Source organism: Bufo gargarizans, chromosome 10 (assembly GCF_014858855.1).
Source record: "Bufo gargarizans isolate SCDJY-AF-19 chromosome 10, ASM1485885v1, whole genome shotgun sequence".
NCBI lineage: Eukaryota > Metazoa > Chordata > Amphibia > Anura > Bufonidae > Bufo > Bufo gargarizans.
Window position 1 is genome coordinate 100,149,236 of NC_058089.1, and position 24,666 is coordinate 100,173,901.

Below are 24,666 nucleotides of genomic sequence, written 5' to 3' on the forward strand. Positions count from 1 at the left end.
TGCAAAATGCATTCCGTATTTTGCGGAACGGAACAGCTGGCCCTTCATAGAACAGTACAACCTTTGTCCATAATGCGGACAATAATAGGACATGTTCTATTTTTTACGGCAATACGGACATGCACACGGAGTAACTTCTGTTTATTTTTGGCGGGCCTGTTGAAGTGAATGGTTCCGCATATGGTCAGCAAAAAAAAAAACCGGAACGGACACGGAAAGAAGATACGTTCGTGTGCAAGAGGCCGGCTTTTTTTCACGGATGCGGAAATGTGAACAAGGCCCTAAAGCGAATGTGGTGTCACTTTTTCGGAGATATGGGGAGGATGCTGAGCTCTGATAGGTGTCCCCGTGCCCTCACATGTACATGTTCTCCACCCTTTGCCCTGGACCCGGGAGCACTCAGGTAAAGATGGAGCCCAAGCTGCTGCTGCTGTCCCCGGCTCCCCCTCTCCTCCTATTACTGACAGCCTCCCCTCCCCTGCAGCACACACACAATATGCATCCTGATCTGCTTGCTTCTACCATTGACGTCATTCGGCCGTCACATGACCCGGGCCCGGCCAATCAGCGCGCGGAAGCTGCTGCAATCTTTTAGCGATTGCTATTCTGTGGCACACACAGTCACCCGCACCGGAGACGCACCGGACACGCAGCGTACATGCTGCAGGCACACGAGCCGAGCCAGGACCCAGGGGCCGTGCGGCATCCCCCCCTCCTCGGACAAGTCATGGATTTAATCAAGTGAGAACAATGCCCAGGATTGTGTGATATCTGGAAGCTGAGCCTCTGTTACCATTCACCCCCCCCCTTTCCCCTCGTTTTTTTTATTTTTTTAATTTCCTCCCTGCTTGGATATAGGGAATAGACTTTCCCCTCTTTAGCAGTTGCCATGGATTTTACCAACAGCTCATGTGGGGAGAGTGACCACAGACAGATAGAGGAGAACAAGCCACTGCTGGGGGAGATGTCTGCTCCGGAGGGGGGCAAAATGGGAGCTGTGCCCTGCAGGAGATCCATGCTGCACTTCAATGGGATGAGGTATAAACTGCTGCAAGAGGGGGACATCCAGGTCTGTGTCATCAGACACCCCAGGACCTTCCTGAGCAAGATCCTCACCTCCAAATTCCTAAGGAGATGGGAGCCCCACCACCTGACCCTGGCAGACAACAGCCTGACCTCTGCTACAGTAAGTGATGGGTGGGCCACACCGTCCACCTCCTCATTGTTTTGTGTTTATTTGTATCTTGAAAATATTGATACTTTGTAGCCATTCATTGTCAATAGGTAACACAGCGGCCACCCGGAGGTTAATTGCACGGCGTGATGTCCCCTTTTTGTGTCTATTAGTCACCCTTTCGTTACCCTATTTACCCCAGGTACTGCTGCAAACACATTTTGATTGATGGACAGTATGGGGTTCCTAAGATGTTCCGCATCAGCCACCAGTTACCCGTGTGCCCGTCTGAACGTCTAATGAAATCGTCATCCTGGCTCCTTCAGGAAAGGCGACCTAAACGCTGCTTTGTTTTGGGCCCTTAAAGCCCACGTCTGGACTGTATGTCCCCCTATAGGAAGCTTTTCACGTAAGGCCTTGGAATCGGATTCTAGATGCAGTGAATTAATTTAATACAAGGGACCTCTGCCCATTCTTTTTTATTGATGCATTATGATCGTGTTTTTGTCTTCTTTTTTTTTTTTTTTTTTTCTATCTGTATCGAATCTAAATGTCACGGGTTTTGTCGCCGTGAAATTCTGCCTTCAGAGGTTCCCCACGCAGCCTGTCTGGATTGTTCACTGCAGCACACTGTAATGTATCCACCAAGGATTCTGGGTAATGCACATTATAGTCATGGTGGACGTTATATGGCGGTTAGACTGTGAAGAGTGGTCGGCTCTGGTGGATTGTTAGATACGGTTTATCATGTATGATGGCCTCTCCCCTCATGCGAATATTTCTGCACATTGACATTAGGTGGATGAGATACTAATCTGTTTTTCAAGGGACAGTATATGACAGGAGGATGTGTAAATGACCTATAACGAGACAGACGCAACTGATAATATATCCAATATCCGAATGACCCCCATAGAGGCCGGGACCCCTCCGACCAGCGAGTCCAATGTACCGAACTACTAGGGGTTGTCATTCATCTCTCGTCAGGCCACCAAACACATCTTCCAGTGACGCGATCAATACAAATCTTAATGGATTTCTGATCAGGTTATGGAAAATGTAAAGGTGAAGATGTAAATTTAAAAAAAGTTGTGAGGTATCGTTTTTGATCATTATCTTGGGGCCCTCACCCTGTCCAGCTGCATATTCCTTTATATGCATCTTTGGTAAATTGAGTCCGTTTCACGTCTTTCCTCAGCAAATTGTACATATGACGCCAACATATCGCTCCGGATTTTACATGGACTCATTGTCAGCGGTTGGAAAATATTGGCACTTAGTCTTTAAGAATGGCGCATAGTCTTGTGTGGATGGATCGAAGAATAGATAGATATTAGAAGGATATATAAACAGATAGCTAGATTACGGTATCTATCTTAGGCTACATACACACAACTGTGAAAAACGGACATGTGATGCGCGCGTATATATATAATATACGGCCATCACACGTCCGTTTTAAGACCAATGGTAGTCTATGGGGTTATTCACAAAGCATTTTTTTTTTGGTGTGAAAAACAGACATAAAAAAAATAGAACATGTTCTATCTTGTCCGTTTTTCACTGACTGGCTGCCCCTATACTGTTGAATGGGGCTGTTTTTAACGTCCGGTTCTCAGAAAGGTATCGGTGAAATAAACGTCCGTTTAAAAATGTCAGTCGTGTGCCTGACCCCCTTACTGTATTAGACTCTGTTCACATCACTCATTTGGCCTACATCAGGCATAAGTCTACCATAAAACAAGAAAAATATTCAGATGTATTTGTAACGTACCCGTAGTCCTGTTGTGCAGAACAATAATGTCCTTTTCCACTATTATTTTATTATTTTTTCACCTGAAAATGTATATTTTTTTCTTTATAGAGTATTGAGGAGTATGTTGGTAAAGTATTAATTGTATTTTTATAGTGATCTCTGGGTGTATATTCATACGTTTGCACAGTAAATAATTAGCTCCATCTGAATAAAACCAAAAAGGCGATACCATTGTTCTTCACCATTAGGCTACCCGCGCAGGTTTACTAACAGGTGCACGTTTTACTAGCAGTTTTTGATGTGGTTTTGCCACAGATCTCAGCCTTGCATTGCAAAGGGCGAAATCCACACACAAAAAACGCACAAACAATTAAGGGCTCATGCACACAACCGTATGTATTTTGCGGTCCGCAAAAACGAATCCGCAAAAAATACGGATGACATCCATGTGCATTCTGTATTTTGTGGAACGGAACAGCTGGCCCTTCATAGGACAGTCCTATCCTTGTCCGTAATGCGGAAAATAATAGGACATGTTCTATGTTTATGCGGAAACGGAGTGACTTCCGTTTTTTTTTTTTGCGAACCCATTGAAGTGAATAGTTCCTCTTACGGTCCACAAAAAAAAAAAAAAAAAAACGGACGCGGAAAGAAAATAAGTTCTTGTGCATGAGCCCTTACATGCTGGGATTTCAAAATACAGACAGAAAAAAAAGCAAAGTGTACAATGAGATTCCTCTAATCTTTCCGCACAAGAATCTGCGCAGAAAATCCACATCATGTGCAGGTACCTATAGGGTTCCCACACACATGGTTACCTGTAAAAACAAAAAGTAAAACACCAGAATTAAGCACAAGATTTATTTAAAAATTATTTATTTTTTTTAAGGCCTCATGCACACGAACGTATTTTGTTTCCATGTCCGTTCCGGTTATTTTTAATTTTTTATTTTTTTGCGGATAGGATGCTGACTCATTTAATTTTAATGGGTCCGCAAAAAATGCGAACAGAACACCATGTGCTGTCCGCATCAGTTTGTCCGTTCCGTAGCCCCGCAAAAAAAAAAAAAATAGAACATGTCCTATTCTTGTCTGTTTTAGGCATTGTTACAATGGATCCACAAAAAAAAAAAAAAACGGATGGCTTACGGATGTCATCAGTTTTTTTTTGGCATACAGTCGTGTGCATGTAGCCTAATTTTTTTTCATTTTCTGGTGTGTTTCCCCCCCCCCCCGTCTTTTTGCACTCATACCTAAAGCATGATGTTTTTCCCTGTTGGCATAGTGATGTCAAAATGCATGGGAAAAAAAAAAAACACTTAAAGGTGAAACATCCTGGGTTTTTGAAAAGAAGCCAAAAAACCCCACTAAAATCCCCCCCCCCCCCAAAAAAAAAAAAAACGCCAGTAGCAAAACAATATGTCCGTGTGTCCCCTGCGTTTCATATTTCCCATAGACCTTCAGCTAACATCTGCTATCCTTGCCCCCCCCAAAAAAAATAAAACAGACTGCAAGAAATTGATGCAAAATAATCACTATAAACATCAGTTCAGCAAACCCAATAAAAAAAAAAGAAGCAAACGCATTTTTGTCAAAAAAGCAGAAATGCACAGTTTAATCTTTTTTGCTATATATGTTTGCAAATGTGTGTTGATATGTTTTATCATTTCTAAAAATATGCACACAAAATTACCGTATTTTTCGCCCTATAAGATGTTTTTGAGGAGGAAAATAAGAAAAAAAATACTTTGAACCAAAAGGTGTGCTTTTGGTGGGTTTTGAACTAATGGTAGTCTGTGGATGACACACTGTTAGGGTCCATTTGCACGTCCGTTGTTTCTTTCCTGATCTGCTTCCGTTTTTTGCCGAACAGATCTGGACCAGTTCTGTACCCATTCATTTTCAATGAAAAAAATCGGACAGCACAATGTCCGATTTTTTATTTATTTATTTATTTATTTATATATATTTTTTTTTCCAGGACCCATTGAAAATGAATGGGTACAGAACTGGTCCAGATCTGTTCCGCAAAAAACGGAACAGATCAGGAAAGAAACAACGGACGTGTGAATGGACCCTTAGGCTTCGTTCACATCACCGTTCAGTCTTTTCGTTCTCCTGCTCCGTTAAGGAGCAGGAGAAGGCACATAACTGAGCCAAACAGAGCCCTTAGGACCCCATAGACTATAATAGGGGTCCGTTATGTTTCCGCCCAGAAGATGATTTTGGAGCGGAGACAAAAGTTGTGCATGCAGGACATTTGTCTCCGCTTCAAAATCATCTTCTGAGCAGGAAACATAACGGACCCCGTTATAGTCTATGGGGTCCTAAGGGCTCAGTTTGGTTCAGTTATGTGCCTTCTGCATCCTTTCCGTTCTCCTGCTCCTTAAAGGGAACCTGTGACCTGGATTTCGGGTATAGAGCTGAGGACATGGGTTGCTAGATGGCCACTAGCACATACGCAATACCCAGTCCCCATAGCTCTGTGTGCTTTTATTGTGTAAAAAAAAAACGATTTGATACATATGCAAATTAACCTGATATGAGTCAGAGCTTGAAAATATGACTCTTCTCTGGTCACACAAGTAAGATATGACTCTTTTATGTGAATTTGCATATGTATCAAATTGTTTTTTTTACACAATAAAAGCACACAGAGCTATGGGGATTGGATATTGCGGATGTGCTAGCGGTCATCTAACAATCCATGTCCTCAACTCCTATACCCAAAATCCCGGTGACAGGTTCCCTTTAACAGAGCACGAGAACGGAAAGGCTGAACGGTGATGTGAACGAAGCCTTATGGGGGATCTGTGCATGACACACACTGTTATGGGGGATCCGTGGATGACACACACTGTTATGGGGGATCCGTGGATGACACACACTGTTATGGGGGATCCGTGGATGACACACACTGTTATGGGGGATCCGTGGATGACACACACTGTTATGGGGCATCCGTGGATGACACACACTGTTATGGGGCATCCGTGGATGACACACACTGTGGGTCTATGGTGACACCACCGAACCATGCCCTATCTTGTCCAGTTATTAAGGATTCTTTACGCATACTATAGTTTCTGAGCCCGTCAAAACCACGGACACACATGCAGATGCCGTCCGTGTTTGGTGCGTGGTTTTCCTAGACCATTTGGTAGGAAATGCTCTGGACATTAATTTTCAACTTGGCACTGTACGTGGAATACGGATGACCCACAGGAAGCAAAAAAACGGACACATGGACCAAACATTAAGCCTTCACAGACATCTTCACGGATGAACCACTGACCATGTTGTCACGGATGTCATCACGTACACGTGAAAAAGATCTAAGCCCTGTTTCACACTTGCTTTTTGGTTTTGAGATCCGGCAGAGGATCTCAATACCGGGCCAAAAGGGATCAGTTTTGGCCCCAATTCATTGTAAATGGGAATAAAACTGATCAGGCTGCATTCCGTTCAATTTTGTTGCGTTATTTTGACTGGACACAAAACCGCTGCAAGCTGTGGTTTTGTGTCCAGTCTGCGAAACGGAACAAACTTCACCTGGCATGAAGATCTATGTAAGTCAATGGTGCCTGATCCATATATTTAAAAAAATTAATATATTTTTTTGTAAGTAAAAAAAAAACTGATCCAGCACTTGCCTGAATTCTGGCATTTTTTCCCATAGGAATGTATTAGTGCTAGATCCGTCTTTCCGGTCTGCGCAAGCGCAGACTGAAAAAAAGGTGAAAAATAAATAAATGCTGGATCCGTTTTGCCGGATAACACCTGAAAGACAGATCCGGCATTTCAATGCATTTTTCAGACTGATCAGGGAACTGCCCGCCGGATCACTCTGCCGCAAGTGTGAAAGTAGCCTAAGGCCTCTTTCACACGGGCATGATGGATTAGGTCCAGATGCGTCCACGGAGCGTTCAGTGACACTCGCACCATTTTGCAAGCAAGTTCAGTCAGTTTTGTCTGCGATTGCGTTCCGTTGTTCCCTTTTTTCCGTGCGAGTGCAATGCGTTTTCATGCGTTTTTCACTCGCGTGATAAAAAACTGAAGGTTTACAAACAATATATTTTAGCAACCATCAGTGGAAAAACGCATCGTACCCGCACTTGCTTGCGGATGCAATGTGAAAAACGCAGAATATAGAACATGCTGCGCTTTTCACGCAACGCAGAACTGATGCGTGAAAAACAACGCTCATGTACACAGCCCCATTGAAATGAATGGGTCAGGATTCAGTGTGAGTGTTATGTGTTCACGTCACGCATTGGACCCGCGCGGAAAACTCACTCGTGTGAAAGGGGCCTATGTTATCACGTGCGTGAAAACCGCATCAATGCGCATTGCACCCGCGTGATAAAAACTGAACGCAATTGCAGGCAAAATTGAATGAACTTACTTGCGAAATCGCAGATTTTTAACTGAACGCACCCGGACCTAATCCGTATCGCCCGTCTGCAAGGGGCCTTACACTCTGTTATATGTATTATTGGACAATTTAAGGCCCTTCCATGATATTGGACCTTCTTGAAGGCCTCCATAGACTGTGCAGAATGATATGACAAGATGACTTGTATCTGGGTTGGTGGTGTGTTCTTCCTGCTTAGACCAATGAGTTCTGTCTATTCCAACCCTGTGTTGAATTTGTATCTTCTCCACTTACTGCATATGCAAGTGATGGGCATCAGATTGTGGGCAAATTTAGTTGACGTGTTGGGTTTATGCCTCTTCGGAGGCTAGACAAAAATGTGTTGCTTCCCTCCAGTGCTTATGCCTTGCACCTAGTCCTTACTCGTCCTACATTGGAGATGTATGGAAGTACAATAGGGCCTCATTCAATTTCATTGGTGCGCTATTACCGCTGTGCACGAGGCCTAAGGCTCCACTAGGACACAGCATTGCCAGCTCCACAATTTCACCGTTTTACTAGGTGGGAAAAAGTTCAACCTTCTAAAGTCCATGTCCAAACCATGTAGGTGCCCATGAGTGGACCATGACTGGCTTGGTGCCATATATCTGCACCTATTTCCACTTGGTTATGACCAAGTTGCGAACCACGTAAGTGCCCATGAGTGGCTGAACCTATTTCCATTTGATTATGACTAAAAACTAAAAAAAATATTAAGTTGATGACCGTTGGTATTGGTGTCAGATGAGACAAGAAATGTTCCACACGATACATGTTTTAGTATCGGCACTGATCTTGTACGATATTCCATCTAGAGCTACAGATGTAGCAGGGTTGACACACACACACTTAACTCAAATTTCTTGTACAGTCATTTTTTTTCTGGCTGATCGCCACTGAAACCTGTCGACGTTTTGTCGACCGACGCACCTCATGCCCTACTCTGTCTTGCGTCAGATGTTGGGGTAAATTATTTTTCGACTTGTCTGGACACTGACCTAGGATGGATAACTGGATGAGAATGGGCTGAATTTCGAACTTTTTCCTCTTCAGCCTATTCCAATACCTCCACCATGCAAAGTCGCCCTTATCTTCGTCCAAGAGGTGAAACTTCTCTGCGACGCTGGGTTTCCAAGGCTGGACCCCCCCCCATCCCCATGCTTTGTGAGGTCTCTCATTGATGGGTCATAAATGTGAAAAATGAGTTGTCGGAGAGCCCTTTTAATTACACATTTTTCCCACTCTCTCCGGTTATTTCTTCTGTAACTTCCCTTTCGCTGTGTGTCTACAAAAGATTATCTGTGTATCTTGTTGATAATTCTTCATCTTGGTGTGACACCCTTGTGCAATGTCTGGAGAAATAGGACTAAATATGGTAAACCTATCAAGTAGAAATCCGCATTGATGGCTGCTCGATGTGTCCTTTTGTCTTTTTCAAGTTTATTCACTTCTTTTTATTCTGTTGAGCTATCTGTACACAGGTAATCGATCCTGCGTGACCACCTCTAGTGACAACCACTGCAGTATGGGGTTGGCGTTCACTTTTCTATAGACCCCGAATGAGATATGGAAGGAAGAGTTAAAAGGGTTTTCCAGGATCCCGATATTGATGACCGATCATCAGGATAGGTCATTACTATCCATTCGGTGAGGGTCTGACTCCCTGTATCCCCACAATCAGCTGGTCCCTGCAGTCCCTGGCACTGGAGCTAGCACTCTAAGGCTACATTCACACGTCAGTATTTTTCTATAATCCGAATTTCGGTCCGTTTTTTGCGGATCCGTTGTTCCTGAAAATGTTTCCGTATGTCATCCGTTTTTTGCGGATCCGCAAAAAACTGAAACATGTATACATTTCAATAATCAAATAAAGTTGTTTGGATTTCTTTGAAAAAAAATTTTAAAAAAAGAAAAAAAAATTTGCTATGTGTTTCCAGGAACGGATTCCGCAAAAAACGGAAGACATACGGAATGACATCCGAATGTCTTCCGTTTTTTGCGGAACCATTGACTTTGCATTGTACCAGAATCCGATTTTTCAGGAACATAATAGGACATGTTTTATATTTAAACGGACATGCGGAACGGAACAACGGAAACTGACAGCACACATTGTGCTGTCCGATTTTTTTTTTTTTTCCAGGACCCATTGAAAATGAATGGGTCCTGATCTGTTCCGCAAAAAACGGAACAGATCAGGAAAGAAAAAACGGACGTGTGAATGGACCCTAACCCTGGGTTCACACCTGAGCGTTTGCGATGGAGCGCTCTGTATGCGCGATTGTACCGGCGTTTACAATCGCGCATACAGAAACAAGCGAACGCCCATTGTCGCGCGTTCCCGAAAGTCTATGTACGGGAACGCGCGACAAAAAGCCCCAAAGAAGTTCAAGAACTTTTTTCAGTTGAGAACCATTCCCATAGGGAAGCATTGGTTTCTCCTTGTTGAGCGTTTTACAGCGCGTAGGAACGCGCTGTAAAACGCTCTGGTGTGAACCCAGGGTAAGGCCCCTTGCAGACGAGCGTTCCTCCCGCAGCGAGTCCGGCCTGAACTCCCATCGCTGCCGGGGGTCACATAGCATTATATTGATTTATAATGGTATGTAACCCTTACAGTTCTGGAATGTACTGGATAACACTGGCATAATGCTATTTGAATCCTGTCCGTGCTGGGAGGTCAGGCCGGGAGCTGCGATGCGGACTCGCTGCGGGAGGAACGCTCGTCTGCAAGGGTCCGAAATGGAACAGGAAGCACAGCTCCGTTCAAAGTGTAGTGGTCGTGCTGGGTTAATGCAGCTTAGCTTCTATTCACTTTATTGGGAGCCAAGTTGCAGTAACTCAGCGCGCCGCCACTATGCTTTGAACGGAACTGTGCTTCCTATTCCAGTGCCAGCAGAGAACAGCTGATCGGTGAGGGTAGGGGGGGTCAGACCCCCAACAATCTGATATTAATGACCTATCCTAGAGAGAGATCATCAATATCAGGTGCCTGGAAAACCTCCTGCATAGAAATAATCCTACTCCTACTGTTTATCATTCAGGTATTCTCATTATGAGCCTGGAAGCTCTGGATGAGCTATGATAATAGCCTTATGTAAGTTCATTAGAGCCTCGTCGCAGTCTTTCAAAACCTTCCAGTGATCCGTTATTTCCAAATAAGCTGAATTTACTTTTAAAGGGGTTGTCCTGCAAACAATATTCCACAGTTTTCAAATTAAATGAAATAAAAAAATCTATTATAGCTACTGAATTATTCAATGAAGTCTATTTGTATAGCGCCACCTGCTGTTTGCTTTTTTTTCCGTCTAATTTCTCTGTTCTGCTCACTGAGATGGATGCACATGCTCAGTTCCATCCTTCAAGTGACACTTTCTGCAGCAGAAAGGACACGCCACCTAGGCTGCCAGCTTGATATAAATCTAGCAGAGCAATGAATGGGGAGATCCATGGACCGTGCGAGGTACTGGGCAGGTTCTAGCTTTGTTAGAGGTCATTATGTACTAGATTAAGTATGATTTTAACTTTTTTCACATTAATCATGGGACAACCCCTTTAATATTCAGTTCCTATAGCATGGGCCTAAGGCCCCTTTCACACGAGCGAGTTTTCCGTGTGGGTGCAATGCGTGATGTGAACGCATAGCACCCGCACTGAATCGTGACCCATTCATTTCAATGGGGCTGTGTACATGAGCATTGTTTTTCACGCATTAGTTCTGTGTTGTGTGAAAATCGCAGCATGTTCTATATTCTACGTTTTTCACGCAGCCCTGGCTCCATAGAAGAGAATGGGCTGCGCGAAAAACGCATTGCATCCGCAAGGGGGTGCGATGCGTTTTTTACTGATGGTTGCTAAGAGATGTTGTTTGTAAACCTTCAGTTTTCTATCACGCGCGTGAAAAAACGCATCAAAACGCATTGCACCCGCGCGGAAAAAACTGAACAACTGAACGCAATCGCAGACAAAACTGACTGAACTTGCTTGCAAAATAGTGCGAGTTTCACTGAACGCATCCGGACCTAATCCGTCACGCTCGTGTGAAAAGGGCCTAACCCTTCTCATTATATAATTTGATCCTGAAGGGAGGGTTTGTATTCGATCAAAAGTGATTGCATTAAGACAACGGAAACGAGCGATGCCGCGGCAGCCTCGTGGATCTGTGCCACGGTCTATAGTCAGACCTGTTCACTGGAACCAACAGCACCATACAATTTACAAAGCAAATGTCTCTTGTCAGTTTAGTCCCTTATTCCTGTTCCAATTGAGCCTCCCGTTTCAGGAATAGAACACCAAACTACAGTGAAGACTGACTCCTACGCAGAGGCTGGACATTGGATACATTGGCCTAGTTTGATGACAATGGTGCACATGCTAGGCTCTGTGTGTGGCTGTGTTCCCTTACGATATAAGCAAGTCTTCCATGTCTCACTTTGTATTCCACTTGATTATGGAGAACATGCGGCGAGAGGAAGGCTTCGCTTGTGTCACACGGAGACATCTGTTGTACGATTAATCTTTAACCAAGGTGTTCTGAGCACAGATGGCAAATACAGTGATATATTGAAAATGACTGCGATAAAACCTTCGTTCTTGCAGGTTTATGACACTAACTTCAGCACTGGCCATTTTTATCAGCCTTTTTAGGATAAAATACAAGGGGGAAATAGCGGTGATGAAAAGATCAGCTTCCCTTTAGATTAGATCCTATGTACGATTCGCCGTCCGTAGTGAGAACTGCTCTCATAAATGGTCCCCAAAAAAGTGTCAGATGAAATGAGCTCCGCCCCCAAGACTCCTTAGGAAGAAATTATAGAGTCCGGTCTACAGAGACGTATCATGTGACCTCCCATGGAAGAAATTATATGGTCAAGTCTACAGAGAAGTATTACGTGACCCCCCCCCCCCCCCCCCCCCCCCATGGGGAACTGCTTTCACTAAACAGTCCCAAAATTATCATTCACACAAATCAAACCTTGCCCTCTAGACTCCTTCGGAAGAAATTATAGAGTCCGGTCTACAGAGAAGTATCATGTGACCTCCCATGGAGAACTGCTTTCACTAAACGGTCCCAAAATTATCATTCACACAAATCAAACCTTGCCCTCTAGACTCCTTCGGAAGAAATTATATGGTCAAGTCTACAGAGAAGTATTACGTGACCCCCCCCCATGGGGAACTGCTTTCACTAAACAGTCCCAAATAAGCGTCAATCAGAAGAAATAAGCTCCACCCTCTAGACTTCTTAGGAAGAAATTACGGTATATAGTCGGGTCTACAGAGAAGTGTCATGTAGCCTCTCATGGGGAACTGCTTTCACTAAAGGGTCCATCAGAACTAAGCTCCGCCCTCTCGACTTCTGGAGTCGGGTCTTCGGAGAAGTATCATGTGACCTCACGTTGCCCTGTTGAATGGCTGAGAGAGCTTATTTGGGTGAGGGACATGTGTAGCTCCTGCAGTCCTATGATTGGCACTGTGGTGGGCCGTTTAGCAGGTATTATTTATGTCCTATAATTAGAAGATTATAATCTTTAATTATATTAGAGATGAGCAAATTTCTTAAAATTCTATTTGATCCCGGTCTGAATAAATTTGACCCGATTCGAAAGTGTCCCAACTTCCTGGAAAGCTCTCCGTCCATCTCTCTCCACTTCAGATCAGAACTTTTTGAAGAATCGGATAGAATGGATTTGCCCATCTCTTTAAACAATGTATCGACATTAGGAAGAAAAGCAATGCCACCTCCAGCCAGAGTCAAAGCCTTCGCCCCCTTCAGGTTGTGAAGATGAGAATTGCAGCAGGTTGCCATGGGTTACAGCACCCTTTCTCATTTTCGCGGGGGGGATCTCTAGGTGAATGGACATTTAAGCTATCTGCTGTTTTTTCTTTTCTCCCCTTGAACGTTGGTTACTGCAGAAATTAAATTGGGGCTGAGAGGACGAGCGGAGCGCAGCAATTGTTAGGACAACATCCACCGTCGCCATGGAGATGCAGGGTTTCTGTGTAGGCCTTTTCAGGCCTTCTTTTATAAGAGAGCCAAAGACCGTATTTGCATTTGTCTGTGGAAGAAAATTAAATCTTTAACCCTTTCGCAACCACAAACAACAAAACATGAACTAAGAAATGCCGTAATAACGCCGAAGATGTTTTGTTTGGCATCAATGCCGTTTTTAACTGGCCGGGCAGATAAAGGATCAGTCAGGTGCCAATCATACCGAAGTGTAATATATTTTAATTCACCTTTGGATGTGTAACTAGATATTTATTTTATTTTGTAGAAAAACAATCTGAGACCTGTCCATAAAATGGCCAAAGTTATAAATTAGTTGTCCTCCAAGCAATTGTGCAGCCAGTCGTCAACCCCCAGATTTCTTTAATAAAGGGGTTGTCTCATTTTAGCCAATGGCATTTATCAAGTAGAGAAAGTTATTACCAGGCACTTACTATTGTATTGTGAATGTCCATATTGCTTCCTTTGCTGGCTTGATTCATTTTTCCATGATATTATATATGGCATGTTTCCATGGTTACGACCACCTTGCAATCCAGCAGTGGAGGTCGTGCTTGCACACAATAGGAAAAAGTGCCGGCCTCTCTGGTGGCTGGGACTGTGGGAGCGCACATAGGCTGCTGCTTTTTCCTGTAGTATGCAAGCACAACTTCCACTGATGGTCGTAACCATGGAAACAAACCAGCAAAGGGAGCAATATGGATAATCACAACATCTTAGTAAGGGCCTTCTATTTACTTCCTCTACATAATAAATGCCATGTGCTGAAGTGAGACAATCCCTTTAACTATGGTGGAAAGGATCTAATGGACCCTCCAGCGGTACCAGTAGTGGCTGTAAAGTACTGCCGGAATCTCTGAGGGCGCGCACACCGGTGGCAGAGGCGCTCGGTCATAGCGTACTGTAGGCCACAGAGTTGAACTATATTGCTGTCCACCATCGAGAGTGGTGCTTACCAGGGGATTGCCAATGCTCCACGATGGATCCCACCATGCTTCATCCCCTCCTTGCACCTCCACTAGCTAGGCTTCCCGAATATAAGATAACATTCCTAAATATATCTAAAAAAACAAAAGAAAAGGTGACATCGATGGCGTTTTTCTTTCTGTTCCACTTGAAGGGACGCCAGTGTGTTACACAATTCTGATGATCAGAGGAACAAGATATTGCTCAAAAACAACATGCACGTTTCAGTCTGATTGAAGCTTCCATTTTCTCATGGATGACAGATGGGATCTGTGAGGCGCCTGGTGGTCTGTAATCTACAAAGTATTAAGTTGGCCGTACATTAAGGGTTTTAGATGGCCGCTTTCTGAAGGCCTTATCGTTCGTGGTTGATCTTGGTCAACAAGGACAAACCATCTCTTTTGTGACCTGAGATAGGATCCGATACACTTTATTGATCCCGAGGGCCCAGTCTGGGCTTCTGTTGTGGGATGGGGATCCATCTTTCGTCATGATTGACTTTTCAGCTAGAGCACCGGGCAACAGCTGAAAAAAAAACAAACGTATGATAAGGCAGAAAAACTTTTCTACAGATCTCTGCTAGTTGGGGTCATGAAAGGTGACAATGGTTGGTAGAAAATAGTCTCAGTCAGCCTTTAGGGCTATCTGTAATCTCCATTGTATGGCTAGTTTTAAAGTGACGCTTAAAGAGGACCTGTCGCCTCTACTGACATGTCTGGTTGTAGTAACTACTTGCATTCCCAAGGTAATAACAAATCTGGATCATCTATTCTTATCAGTCTATGACCATTCCTTTATTATTCCTGCTAGAAGTTATGAATAAATTACTATCAGTTTACGTTCCAGCTGGTTGTTACCAGTCGGTGGGGTGTCCTACACAGTCTGATACTATCCCATCAGTGCTACCAGTGTCAGACCGTGCAGGGACTCCCCTCCAACTGGTAACACCCAGCCGGAACTGCAATTCAAACTGTTAGTAACTCATTCCAAATTTCTAGCAGGAATAATAAAAGAATGGCACAACATAATCATAAGAATTGATGCTCTAGAATTGTTTATTACATGGTGGGGGGTGTACTAAAACGGACATGTCAGGAGAGGTGACGGGTCTTCTTTAAAGGGGTTGTCTCACTTCAGCAAATAGCATTTATCATGTAGAGAAAGTTAAAACAGGCCATTTTACTAATGTATTGTGTTTGTCCATATTGCTTCCTTTGCTTTTGCTGGATTAATTTTTTTCCATCACATTATGCACTGCACATTTCCATGGTTACGAGCTTTTGCACAATATAGGAAAAATTAACTAGTTTGCACTCCCACAGTCTGGGCCACCAAATAGGCCGGAGCTTTTTCCTATAGTGTACAGGCACGACCACCACTGGTGGATTGCAAGGTGGTCATAACCCCTGGAAACGAGCTGTGTATAATGTGATGGAAAAATAAATCCAGCCAGCAAAGGAAGCAATATGGACAATCTCAATACATTAGTAAGTGCCTTGTATCAACTTCCTCTACGTAATAAATACTATTTGCCGACCCCTTTTTAAAATACCGGCTCCATTTTCTGTGTTGTTGGCTGCAGTCTGTTGATTGTTATCAGCCATTTCAGGCTTGACGTGGAAGTCCAGAAAAATGACCGCCCCCGGATTGGCTACTTTTATCCTGCATTTTTCCAGCTCTGAGAACCTTCCAAGACAATTGTATTAATATGAGCCCTTAGTTATTTCTTTTTCGAGGACTACCATTTTAAGAAGAGTTACACTTTAGGTTTTGCGTCCCTTTGATTCGAGGCCGTGACTTGCGGAAGCGAATCTTGGCTGAGCTATAGCGATCCTGACCTGTGACACAGAATCCGAACTAGGGGGTGGGGGTGGGTGCGAGACAGTGTCTGACACACTCGGGTTTGCATAGCTCCTTCTGGTCCTGGAGGGGTTAACCACAAACCTTATCTGTGCAGGCTCTCACATCCTGTTTTCATTGTCCCTGCAATTACAGCAAGTCTTCTGTCCTGCCCTGCAGCAGCTCTCAGGGCCACCCTCCCAATAGTGCCTTTTAATATCTGCAAACTCCATTTGCCAGATAACTGCTCACTTGGGGCCCTGCTCCACCCCCAGGGAGAATGGGCTGTTTGTTATGTCAACACCATTAAAACTCTTACAGCTGTGAAGTAAGATCATGTCAGCGGCGGATCCTGTTCACGTAAATTTATTTTTTACTGTATCGTTTTATCAAGATTTTAGCCCGGTGGCACTAGTCACGTCTGCACGTTAGTGCAATGCAGGACCTGGGGGGCGGTGCTGCCCACCACTAACCAATCAGATCACAGCTCTGAGCAAGTGACCAGATTAGTTGCTTCTGCACTTTTTTTTTCTCTTTAAGAGGACCTGTCCCCTCTCCTGACAGGTCAGTTTTAGTAACTACTTGCATCCCCCGTGTAATAAGAATTCTGAAGCATCTATACGTATGGCTTTGTGTTGTGCCATTCCTTTATTATTCCTTCTAGAAGTTATGAATGAAGGTCCAGATGGGCGTTACCAGTTGGGGGGTGTTTCCTTGCACAGTCTGGCACTGGCAGCAATGATTGGATAGTGTCGGACCTTGCAGGGACACTCCCCAACTGGGAACACCCATCTGGTCCTTCATTGAATTAACTTCTAGCAGGAATAATGAAGGGATGGCACAACATAGTCTTAAGAAATGATGCTCCAGAATTGTTTTTACGTGGGGGATGCAAGTCGTTTGCTAAAACAGACACGTCAGGCGAGGTGGTAGGTCCTCTTGAAACATAAGGGCTCATGCCCACGGACGTAAGGGCCCAGTGCTCGTATTGCGGACTGCAAACGGCGGGTCCACAATATACGGGCACTGGCTGTGTGCACTCTGTGCTGTGGATGCGGACCCTTTTGACTTGAATGGGTCATCCGTGTGCTGTCAACATTCATATGTCAGTTCCGCAAATTATAGACCGTGTACTGTTCTGGTCCACTTTGCGGACAGCAATAGACATTTCTATTTATGGGATTGAGAAGAATATGGATTGCACATGGAAGGTGTCTGTATTTTGCAGATCCATGGTGTGCAGAATAAAATACGGACATGATTGTGCGCATGAGGCCTAACTTTGAGCTATGTATAACCCATAGCTTGGCGGTACTTGTCCGTGTGACTCAAAGTCGCATGTGGTTCCTCCCCACATAAGTCAAAACATTTACTGCTGTCACATAAGTGTCAATGACCTTGTTTTCTATGAATAGCGCCCCCCGGGATCATTATTTTTGAGTTGTTACTTAGTAAACACTTCCATAGCTGGGTAATATTACACCTGATGTTGGGCCATAACAAGTGTAGATTGGCGATAAAATAAATCGATCGGCGCTCGTTTACGGGCCGATAGGAATCACATGGGGACAAATGATCGTCGCTACAATTGTTGGTTCCCCGTCCACATTACTTTGGGTCAGCAGCACATCCCCTCTTTACACAGCTGACCAGTGGGGCCCTATGAGCATTTGTTCCCAGTCATTAACCCGCATAAGTTGGCAGAGGGGACTCTTCTCCAGGAGAACAAAAGGATTGGGCATGTTGAAATCAATCAGTCTTCTTTCCCTCGACATCATTTTAAATGGGTTGTGCAAAAAATCTGGCCAAATCCTCCATATGTGAATATTCCCTTGCTCTTTTGACTCCTCATATTGATCACAACGACACAGAATACATGGCTCGACCAGGCAGAGTATTCAATGGAATAGCACTGTAATCCCACTTCTAACGAAAACAATGTGAGTTATTTAAAGGGGTACTCACATTTATGACGTATCTTCAAGAACAGGACTCCTGTTCTCCCAAATGATGAGAGTCTAGGTGACCTATGTGCAGGATAGATCATCAATATGCGATCGGAGGGGCCCCGATCAGCTGTTTGAAGAGGCTGCAGAGCTTCGGTCTCCTCACAGCTTGCCAAGCACAGTGCTGTGTATAGTGACTATGCTTGGTTTTGCAACCCGGGCCCACTCACTGGAATGGGACTGAGCTAGAAATAGGGCCATGTGACCGATGAGCGTGACGTGACTAGCTTAGGAAGAGGCTGTGGCACTCACCGGAGCGCCACGGCCGCTTCATACAGCTGATCTGCAGGGGTTCCGGGACTCGGACATGCACCAATCAGATATTGATGACCTATCCTGAGGATAGTCCATCTATAGCGGTTCCTTTTGATACTTTTATTTCCATGTTTTTGCTTTTAACTACTGGAGTGTGGTATTTTAGGAATAAAATATTTTCAGCTTGGTACCACGTGGCTTTGGGTTTGAAGTGGATAAAGGACGCCATGGTTTGCATTCCCTCTACCAGTGGTAGACACCAAAGTGTCCCATGTCGACGTTGAGATCAGATTCGTGCACTCGATTTAGTAATCTGCGTCTTCTTAAGAGTTCATATTTTAAGCTGACTGGCCTTCCCTCTTAACAGAAAGGTCACATCGCTACTTCTGTCCCTTACTTGACTGTGGTTTTCCAGATTTTATCTTCCCACAGGATGACCAAAGATGGTACGTTATCTCACGATAGACATATCTGAACGGTCAAGATCAGGCAGTCATGGGCCCTCCAGTCATGGGTCAAACATATCTAGTCATCATTTTCTATTGAAATTGATAGAAGTAAGGAGTTATGGAGAGTGTCCTCATTGTTAACTTCTGTCCACATAGACAGTAGCGATCCTAGTCTTTCTTTTATCCATCCTGTGTATATACAGTAATGACCCATGCAGGACATCTCCTAGAGAGACTATATAGCCTTACCTTCAGTGGATGGGACTATCTGAAGGTGAATAAACCTACTTGCATGTAAAGAAAATGGGACCTGATACTAATATAATGACCCTTTTAGGTACATTTTTTAGGTAATACGGAAACTATCTTGCCTCTTATAGGAACATCCAAAAGAGAGGTAGCTTCTTGCATTGTCCCAAGGGGAATTTACGTTTTGCTGGAGAGAGGTGGGGACAGAAGATATGGTTAAAACCTTAACCTGTATACCAGTATAAAGTATTAAGTTCTAAAAAGCACTTCTTCTAGAAAGTAGAGAATGACAACCAGACATGTTGATGTCATTGAAGGCTTCAATTGGACGTTTTGAAGTCCTAAGTTGGATCAGAACAGGATTATCCATGTATAAGCACAAGTCCTTGGTTGCCTCTATATTTCAGTTATGATAAGACGGAAGATGTTTTTATGTATCGCTATGACTTGAGGTTTCATGTTAGAGAGAAAACTCGGACAGCTGCATCCTGAAGACATGTTCTCTTCCCCTGTCCAAGAGGAAGCTGCATCGAGTAGATCTGTAATAAAGATTCAGTTGAGGACATTTTCCCCCCTGTGCTCTTGTGACGTATACTGTGAACTGTTCACCCTACACATTTGTACACCTATGAGTAGTTGAGTTGAATACTCTCCAGATAATGGTCTAAGTCTGTAGGACATAGCTTTGGCCCATTTAATATAGAACTGTGCAAGCTTGGTTGGATTTCGTGTGTACAGATATATTCCTTCTAGCGGAGAATGTCTCTGTAAATACGGAGTCTGATGGAACATGCCCACAACTTCTTCTTTTCTGTTGGAAATCGGTGGCATACGGCTGTAGAGGACTCATTCACCTCACTCTTATGGCCATAGACATAAGAAGGATTTCATTGTGGTTTAACATGTTTGCTCTCATGGTGCCTCAGGGAGGAACACATAAACCTTACAATGAAAGGTGTATCTTCTCACTGTGCCCTATCATGTCTTTGTATGGACCAATCCCTCCTACTCCCTTTCATCTCAAAAACTGTGTGACTCATGAGGACAACTCTTCAGCCAAAAATTATTTGATTTGGTGGAGAGAGCCTTTCAGCTAGTGGGATAGATCATACTCTGGAGGTATGCAGGATGCTCTGTCCTTCAGACCAGTCAATTAGACTTTGGATAGATGTTAGTGACAAGCTGGGTTGGTCTTCCTGAATAATATTATGTTTGTAAGCTCGTACACTGTCCTTGCTCTGAAGCTGTGTTCTGAGATGGGAACATTTTAATGATATGTTTATATCGAGTTAAAAAAAATATCACGTTCTCATTGAGAAATGCCTTCCATGAAATCTTTAGGACCGCGCTGTACATTTACTGCGCTGTAAATATGATGGTCTTCTTTGAAGTGCATAGGATGCTGTCATAACTTCCAGCTCTTGTATGGACTTCAGCACACGCCTCGTCGGGAAGTCTTAAAGCTTGCATTACGTGTAATGTCAAATGATTATTTTTAATTGGCATGAAAGTGCCGTAGAGCACCTTTTTTGCAGCTGGTGTTATATCCTAGTAGGGTGCTGTAACTCGGTAATCCAAAAGATGTGTGTAGAACCAGACCTTGTAGTAAAATAGCATGGCTTTACCAAAGGGATTGTATGCGGTGCATTTTAGAGGCCAGTTAGACAGTGTTTTAGTTGCATTAGATAAGATCCTTCACAGATATCAAACTTAAAAAATAAGGTGCCAGCTGAAAATTTTTAGGCGTTTTGGCTACCTGGCTCCAGGTCTTCCATGTATGAAAGCGAATTAGAACCAGCTGCCTGTCAGTTTTACACTGACAGACATAGTACACTGCAATACAAGAGTGTTGCACTATAGTATCTGATACCTAAAAAAAGGCAATGATTTTTACATCCACATAAAAGATGCAATAAACACCTGAATTATTGCTCAGCATTCGAAAGCTTCTCGTGTTCACATTGGTCAGTGATGTGAATGATCCTTCTAGTGAACGATCATTGGGGCAGTTTGCATCTGTCTCTTAAACATGTCTCTTTATATTTGACCCTTCACTGTGACTTGGGGTGAGTTCACATCTGCGTTAGAGGCTCTGTTCGAGGCCTCCATTGCAGATTCTGTTTAAAAGACTGGACAAAAAAGTCCTGCATGCAGGACTTTTTTGTCTGGTAAAAAAAACTGAATTCCGAAGGGAAATTGAACAGACTCCATTGTAGTCAATGGAGTCTGTTCAGCTCCTTTTGGCTCAGTTATGTGCCCTATCCGCCACTTCCATTATCTCCGTTGTTCTCCTCTTCTAACGGGGCAGAACAACGGAAAGAAATGGCAGTGATGGGAACCCTACCTTTGTGGCGCAAGGACCATATCATTTTCCTTTTATCAGTGAAGACATCCAGTTTTATTATGGGTCGATGACGTTTTTATGTCACAAGTGCACTTTATTCGTTGTCTCATGACGAACCTCTGTGATGGGGAAATACATTGAGATTTTTTTCATACACGTAGATAGAAGTAGTTTTGCTGTGTGGTTTTCTATTTGACGGAAGGAATGGGGGGAGGGGTGTTTTACCAGCACACAAGCACTATTTGCACAAAAATTTCACAACCCTTTTCTTTTGTTTTTGTTTTTTAGTTTTCTTTTTACTGTGCACTCCTCACTTTTTGGAAAAGTAGGCTTCCAAAAATCTGTGCATGTTCTGCAGAAACCACACCGCTCGTATGCATGGAATGGATGTTGCAGTCACAGAAATTTCTGCAGCAAATCTGCCCTAAGGGATTTCTTAAGTCATGGGGCTTTGCTGAATTCTGCACCTCTGTTATTGGGAGCACTTACAGTAAAGCGGAAGTAGTCACTTAAAGGGATTGTGTCACCTATATAAAAAAAATAATGTTCTGCCAGTTAAATCCAGATACACATCCTTTTTTTCCCATCTGTTTTCAGCGCCTGATAGTAGATTTATTTTATTTTTATTCTATTTACTGAACATGATTATGGGGGGTGGCCATCTTGCCTGAGCTGTTCTTAGCAGCAGTTAGCGATATGATTTACATGAGCCTCCATGGGCCATAGACACAATAGACAGGAGAGGACCCCACTGACGTCTATGGGAGAGTTTTCTCGGCATACTCTGTGACCTGTGCAGCGGTCACAAGGGAGCAGATAAGCTGTGATATCACCTAGTATGAATGGTGGATCCTGTGTTATCTGTATAGAGGTGACATCTTTCACTGTAATCCTGTCTGTGATGATAATGAGATGACTGCGGATAAAGTGATCTTTATAGACTAAAGGCAGATCTATTACACTCCGATGTACAGCTGATTGTCAGGAAGGAAGCGTTCCTTCCTGACAGTTGGCTGCTCGCTTAGTGAAGGAGAGCAGCGATCTCCTTCACAGTAGGAGGATGAGGGATCCCCATACAGAATCTTTTTTTCTGAGGAGCAGATTGCTGTTTAGACTACACGATCTGCTGCCCAGAAATGATAAGTTAGGTGCCTGCACGAATGACAGGATCACCCCATGAACGAGCATTTTGCCCATTCATTGGGCGATCGGCGGCACATTTAGACGGGCAGATCGTCTGGAACGAGCGTTTACAGGATTGTTTGTTACCAATAATTTATTGGACAGTGTAAGTACTTTTACACTAGTGTTTTTGTTTTCCGGTATTGAGTTCCGTCACAGAAGCTCAATACCGGAAAAAAACGGATCAGTTTTATCCTAATGCATTCCGCTCAGGATGCATCAGTTCGGTCCCTGCTGCAGTTTTCTCTCTGGCCAAAAACACTGATCGCTTGCCAGAATGCCGGCTCATGCATTAATTTACATTAAAGTGTATTAGTGCCTGATCCGGCATCAAGTGTTCCGGCAAAACGGATCCGTCTTTCCGGTCTGCACATGCACAGACCTTTTAAAAATGCTAAAAAAAAATTAATACCAGATCCGTTTTTCCAGATGACACCAGAGAGACGGATCCGGTAATTTCAATGCATTTGTCAAATACATCTGACAAATGCCATCCGCTTGCGTCCGGATTGCCGAATCCGGCAGGCAGTTCCAGTGACGGAATCCTCTGCTGCAAGTGTGAAAGTATAAGCTTCCTTTTAAGAAGTTGCACCTAGTAATAAGATTAATTGCCAGTGCAAATTTTCTTTTAAATCCTAGATATAGACATGAAAAACTAAAACTAAAATCCCCAAAAATTCACATTAAAAAAACTTGATTTCATCAATAGGTCATTCCCTTTTATGGCAAGCCAAAGTGTTGCTAGATGCTTAAAGGGGTTGTGGAGGGTTTTACAATGTTAAGTGGTGTAAGATAATAAAATGAGTCACACCCAACTTACTGCAATAACCCCCCTGCCCCATGTGCACTGCTCCTATGCGGTACACACACAGATTTTTTTTTTAGTCCAACCAAATCCTGGCATATTTTTCGGGTAGCGCCCGGATCTCCGCGGGATCCCATTATAGTCAGTGTGGCCGGCGGGCATTGCTGTACCATCCAGTTATGCTGGATCCAGAGAACAGGCAATAAGTGTGAAGCTAGCCTAAAATAAATAATATATATATATATATATATATATATATATATATATATATATATATAAATATAAATAATAATAATCCGGTGGACATCACCTTGAAGGGGAGATGCCCTTCAACACTATGAATACATGTGCTGTCACGTGAGCACTGTTTATATCAAGCCATACACAAAGACATCCTCTGTTTTATTGTGTATATGTCTTGTGTCGTCTTTTACGTGTGGTTTGTGGTTCATATCACCGTTGTTTCTTCTGTTGGTGATAAAAACGTTTGGAAGCAGAACTCCGATCGGACAGGAAGTGCGTTACAGATCGCTCCAGCCTGAGAATCTTTCACCTAAGGCTGCTTTCACACTCGCGTTTTGGGGGGGGGGGGGGGGGGGGGCGGATCCATCATGGATCTGCAAAAAAACGGATCTGTTACAGTAATACAACCGCATGCATCCGTCATGAACGGATCTGTTTGCATTATCTTTAACATGGCCAAGACGGATCCGTTTTCTATTGTGCCAGTTTGTGCCATAGAAAACGGATCCGTCCCCATTGACCTACATTGTGTGTCGGGACGTTTGGCAGCGTTTTGGTGTCCGCCTCCAAAGCGGAATGAAGGCGGAACGGAGCCAAACTGATGCATTCTGAGTGGATCCTTTTCCATTCAGAATGCACTAGGGCAAAACTGATCCGTTTTGGACCGCTTGTGAGAGCCATGAACGGATCTCACAAACGGCAAGCCAAAACGCGAGAAAGTATCCTTACTTGATTGCATCTAACCAGGGGCGTACATAGAAATCACTGGGCCCCATAGCAAGCATCTAAATTGGGCCCCCTAACCCCGCCCACTAACCACCCCTGGCCCGTCCCACCTCCTGTCCTGGCTCCTCCCATGCCACACCCCCATTAAAGAATCCCTAATGCCCCCCAAGGAGTAGGAGAGCACACTGTCCACTATGAGCCCCCCAAACCCTTAATGCCCCCCAAAATGCTCAGGGCAGTGTGCTTTCCTT

General features: G+C 43.8%; 1 protein-coding gene across 4 annotated transcripts in view; it reads left to right on the forward strand.

Annotated features, from left to right (window-relative positions):
* The first annotated feature begins 581 nt into the window (after positions 1-581).
* The window catches only part of LOC122920239 (c-Maf inducing protein), a 162,309-nt gene continuing 138,224 nt past the window's right edge, over positions 582-24,666 (forward strand). Inside the window, exon 1 of one of the 4 annotated variants that reach the window (XM_044269580.1) lies at positions 582-1,186. In XM_044269580.1, coding sequence (XP_044125515.1) covers positions 890-1,186 — 297 coding nt within the window. In that variant the 5' untranslated portion in view covers positions 582-889. The remainder of the gene's footprint in view (positions 1,187-24,666) is intronic. The other 3 variants (XM_044269581.1, XM_044269582.1, XM_044269583.1) reach the window with 3 other exon arrangements.